At 40.7% G+C, this 4,811-nt stretch overlaps 1 protein-coding gene across 2 annotated transcripts; it reads right to left on the bottom strand.

Annotated features, from left to right (window-relative positions):
- Positions 1-221: 221 nt before the first annotated feature.
- Positions 222-2,190, bottom strand: LOC101169508. 2 transcript variants are annotated; one of them, XM_011492736.3, is made up of 5 exons: positions 2,122-2,190; positions 1,337-2,044; positions 1,118-1,240; positions 1,009-1,046; positions 222-920 (listed from the first exon to the last, which is right to left on the bottom strand). In XM_011492736.3, the coding sequence occupies exons 1-5, from the start codon at positions 2,177-2,179 to the stop codon at positions 792-794; spliced, it is 1,056 nt and encodes a 351-aa protein (XP_011491038.2). In that variant the 5' UTR covers positions 2,180-2,190; the 3' UTR covers positions 222-791. The 2 variants fall into 2 exon arrangements, with proteins under 2 accessions (XP_011491038.2, XP_020555556.1); XM_020699897.2 differs by having other exon boundaries at positions 1,118-1,249.
- Positions 2,191-4,811: the final 2,621 nt, after the last annotated feature.

The following is a 4,811-nucleotide window of genomic DNA, read 5'->3' on the forward strand; positions in this document are numbered from 1 at the left end:
GGTCTGAAAAGATGAGGATGCCAACAAACCTGAAAATGTGGACCCTCTCCACATGCTCATCAGACACATGGGGGGGGACTTGATTTGAGAGGATGTTTTTTCATCCAGTGACATGAGTGTGTGTGCATTGTTGTGGGGGCTTTTTCCAGATTCTCTCCTGGACTATTGTTTTGAAAGCAGAACTGTGAGTGGGGAACTATGGCAAAGGGGCTCTCTGTTGTTACATTCAATTCAGTTTTATTCATATATCACAATATTACACGCAACGGGCTTCATACCAGTAGTTGTACAAAGCATAAAATAAGTTATAAAATACAGTAGCGGATTGCTAAACTAACTAGATCTGTTCTCATGATATGCAAACTGGTGAGGGTCAAAGTCTGTGGGAAGATGGTCCTTAATATGCTAAAGAAGTAGCCATTCAAATTACTTCATGATCATTGGAGTGAGGACTTGTGGTCGGTAGTCATTACGGCTGGTTGGAGAATTATTCCACACTGGGATTCTCACTTTTGCAACAATTATCACAGGTAACATTTTATACATTTCATTATTTTATAAATGTTTTAGGTATTTTTATTTAAATCATTCTATCATGGATACTTTACTCATATGTAGATTATTAATTTAAAAATAAAACCTGCTACTAAAAAAGAAACTACAATATTTTATATTTCCAAAAATCATTTACAAAATCCAGTGTTTGACCTCAAATTCAGAAAGAAGTCAAATTTTACATTGTTCATCCTATGGATCAAAAAAGGTGATCAAATCTCCTGGGATTTAAAGGTTCAGTTCTGCTGTCTCACACTGGCATAAAGACAGACTGTGTTTATGTCGTTCTTCTGTCTTCTTGATCTGTTGGACTTCTTAACATTAACAGCAGCATAATGGAGGCTTTCTGCGTCTCTGTTCTCAGCCTGAAACCAAATTGACAGAAGAGAATCACAGAGTGAACTTTGAGGCAATCCAAGATTAACATGATAACTGAAGAGAGTTGAGTCTCACCTCTGAGCTTCTTAAGGGGGCAGCAGGTGATCTTTCCTCTGGTTATTAAACAGAGAAAAGTTTAATTCGTGAACACACGTGTTAAATACAGTGAAAGACGTTTGTGTACCTGTGGAGGTGCAGTTGTTGCTTTTGTGGATTTTCCACAGCAGAAAAAGCAGAAAAGCAACGAGGACGCTCATGACCGTCAATAATCCAACCAAAGTGTTCAGAATCACAGAGTTCAGAGGAGCTGCAGAGTCTGGAACCAGATTAAAATCAATTTAACTTTAAATTCACTTGACTATTGTTTCATCCACAAACTTTATTCTTTAAAGGTAAATCTCACCTGTGAGGTCCACCTTGGTCCCATTTCCAAACAGTATGTGTCCACATGAGACAACAGCACAGTAGTAGATCCCAGCATGAGACTCTGTCAGGTTCTTCATGTGCAGCTCATAGACACAGCTGTGTGTTTGTGTGTTGTTCTTTCTCTCACACTGATCATTCCTGCCTCCATGAGTGTAAATGAGTCCTGGATGAGAGTCTTCAGAGTCTTTGAACCAGTAAACTCTGTGTTCTTCATCACAGCTCCCAGTGTGTACTGTACAGTTCAGAGTCACAGAGTCTCCTGCATGGATGTTCTCAGAGGATGACTGACTCACTGAAGTCAGAACGTAAGAAGAAGGGTCCTTCACAAGGACACTAAAGCTCTCCAAAAATGTAAGTGAGTAAGAATCAGAACTTATGCAGTTATAGGTAGCCGAGTCTGAAAATTGTAAATTCAAAATCTTCAGGTGATGATTTTGGTTTTCTGTATCCAGTCTAAAGCGTGATTTGTTCTTGAACTCATCAAAAAATGTCACTTCTGTGCTGTGCACATAGAAACTTGACAGAAGTTCAGGTTTGCGTCGTAATCTTTGCTTGGACCAGAAAATCCGTTTTACAGTTTTAACTTCATAAGAACATTCTAAAGTAACAGTTTCACCAACGTAGGCAGATAGAAAATCTCCTTTCTGCTGTACAGAAGATAATATTTTTGGATACATGTCTAGACCTGGAGTGAAACAAAAAACATAAAATCTTAAAGAATGTCAAAAAAATGAGCATTGAAATTATAAAACCATGACTCACCATTTCCTCCTACAAACAAGCATGTCAGAAAGAAAACAAAGAGCTTAGAAATCATCATGTCTGGATTCTCGCTTTGAAAGAGAAATACAACTGATGATTTTTCACATTTATAGTGACAAGATGCCCTTTGATTGGCCCTCTGAAGTGACAACAGAGCTAGGAAACATGGTCACATGATCAAAGCCACAACCAGGTTTGTGTCTGTACAAATGTGATGGCAGTGTCCACTGGGAGACAGTAAAAGACTGACTTCTGCTCAAGATTCCTATAGTTGTGACAGTTTATTTAGTAGAAAACTATTTCTCGAAGCCTCTCAAGTTATTTAGTATATTCTTTCTGGTTTTGTGTTTTTTATTTATTTATTTTTTACATTGAAATTGCTCAAGTTCTGCTTCCTGGCTCTAAAGCTTCTACTAGTGCTGGAGATTCATTGAAAGGACGCAGCCTTTGGTGACAGAGGAAGGAACAAGAAAAAAAACACTTTGTTGGTTTCATGCACTGGGCTGTTGAGGTATCCCCCCCAACCCAGTGCTGAAATCCCACGACAACAGCCTCTTGTGGTGCCTTCTACGGGTGGAGGACAAACAGAAATGCAATTCCACAGCGCTTGACCCAAGAGACTTGAAAGGCGGCCCAGCCACCAGGTGCTAACCTGGCTCCTGGAGAGGGCCCCAGTGACGTCAGTATGGACAACTCTGTCAGACAGTAGTAGAGTCCAAAGCTCAGGTTATTACATCAAACAGAAGAACTTTGAGACTTTGAAATGAAGCTTACTGAGGCAGAAGAAATTAGAAAATGGACACTGTAAGATTTTTTTATTTACAAGTAAACAGTTTGAATAAAACAAATAATTGTGCTTAAAAAAGGGCCAACTTGACCTCTTATATATCAGAGATGAGCAAACCTTTAATTCAGGAGCCACACTTACTTTTGATCATTTAGAAATGGCTTAGATCCCTATGACATTTATACATACATGAGATTCAGTCTAAATAAACTCATTTGGTGCATTTGGAGCCTACTGTGTTCAAGCTCCTCTTTTTCTCTTCTCTTCTCATCTCTGCTCACCCCTCTCCCTATCTACACAAACACAAATCCATTTGTCATGAATGGAAAATATAACCATAAATGTAAAAAAAAAGTTTATGTCAGGCATTTCTAAAAAGATTTTGGTGTAAAATCTAATGTATTAACCCTTAGTAGCCCGGGGCATTTTTGGATTTTTGGGGTCTTTTAATGCGTTTGCCTTTTTATCTTCACCCCAAAAAAATTTTTCATTATCTTCTCACTGTCTTCCAAACAACCCCAATTATGTGACTTTACAGTTTTTGTTGCCATTTTGTCATTCTGCATCACTGCACTGGACGTAAATTAACACACATGTCATGTCCTGTGGTTCACTCACAGCTTCTTCTCAGCTGGTCCTAGTTTAGGAAATTACTTTCATCAGCCACACCTGGGAAATGTCTTTTACTGCTATTATATTTGTTGGATCATGACTTTGATGTTGATTCCATCCTCTTGCCCTAAATGTTGTGAATGTTACTTTCAATCCACCCACTCTGTTTGGACTGCAACCTTGATGTGGTGGAAGGGTTTGAGAGCTCGAGTGATCTTAAGTGCCAAGCGGTCCTGGAGCCTGTGCCCCTAGTTGGGTCTCCAATGGCAGACAGGTCCTTGGTCAAGTGCCTGACAAAGAGCGTTTAAAAAACCCTTAATGAGTGATACAAATCTAGATAAATTTAGATCGCCCTCAAAGGTATTGCTGGGGCACCACTCTGTAGCCAGGCTGGGGTTTGGGGCTTGCAGGTTAGTGCCTAGAGGCTGGGGCTTGTCCTACAGGCTGTGGTCAGGCCCAACCCAAAGTGGTTACGTGGGTTCACACCCCCGTGGCCCCACCACCTGCAGAAGAGTTAAAAAGGGACCCGTATAGTCTGGTTTTGGTAGCAATGAAGGTGGGTACTAACCCACTGAAGTACTAAAGACCTAATCCCCAGGTAATGAAATCTGGCTCTATTAAGAGTTCAAATGTCAACTCTCTGGGAAGGCAGGAGCCTGAGCTTTTGCGGAGGTCCGGAGGTACTAGGTTACTAGGAACTAGATTCAGTTGGAACTTAATCCCTGAAAATGGGGTTTTACACTCTACTAATTTAGAGTTGCTAATTGTGAGAATTGCTGTGTGTGCTTACTTGTGAGCCCCCAGCTTAGCCACCAATTTCTAGATTTTACCTTGGTGGATAGAAGGATTGTAGATCTCTACCTTTGGGTAGAGTATAAGTCTCAGACTCTGGTTTCAGCCTTCAGGTCAAACAGCAATTCAGAAATACCTGGCCAACTTGGTGTCTCACTGGAAAGCATACCAAATGGGAGATTCCATTGTCCTAATGAGGGACTTCAATGTCCGTGTGGGTGACAGCCTGGGAGAGCCTGAATGGAAGAAATGGCCCCCTTTATCTGAACCCGAGAAGTTTTATGTTGTTGGACTTCTGCACTTGTCAGTTTGTCCATAACAAGTACCAATTTTGAACACAAGGGTGTCCATCATTGCAAGTGGCACAAGGACATCCTGGGCAGGAGGTCGATGGTAAATTTAGTAGGAAACCTTTGGCCGTGTATCTTGAATCATGTGTTCTCTATTGTCTCTGCAGCTGTTTGGAGCCGTGGTTGCAAAATCTCTGCCTGTCAAAGTG

The sequence above is a fragment of the Oryzias latipes genome, chromosome 18 (genome assembly GCF_002234675.1).
Source record: "Oryzias latipes chromosome 18, ASM223467v1".
Lineage (NCBI taxonomy): Eukaryota > Metazoa > Chordata > Actinopteri > Beloniformes > Adrianichthyidae > Oryzias > Oryzias latipes.

What these genes read in the sequence shown, in the direction of transcription:
- LOC101169508 (XM_020699897.2), bottom strand. Translation starts at nt 2,179, where the DNA reads ATGATGATTTCTAAGCTCTTTGTTTTCTTTCTGACATGCTTGTTTGTA. An exon ending in GACCAAGGTGGACCTCACAG is followed by an intron (nt 1,250 to 1,336) that starts GTGAGATTTACC and finishes ATCTGGTTCCAG; the next exon opens with ACTCTGCAGCTCCTCTGAAC. An exon ending in CAACAACTGCACCTCCACAG is followed by an intron (nt 1,047 to 1,117) that starts GTACACAAACGT and finishes TTTAATAACCAG; the next exon opens with AGGAAAGATCACCTGCTGCC.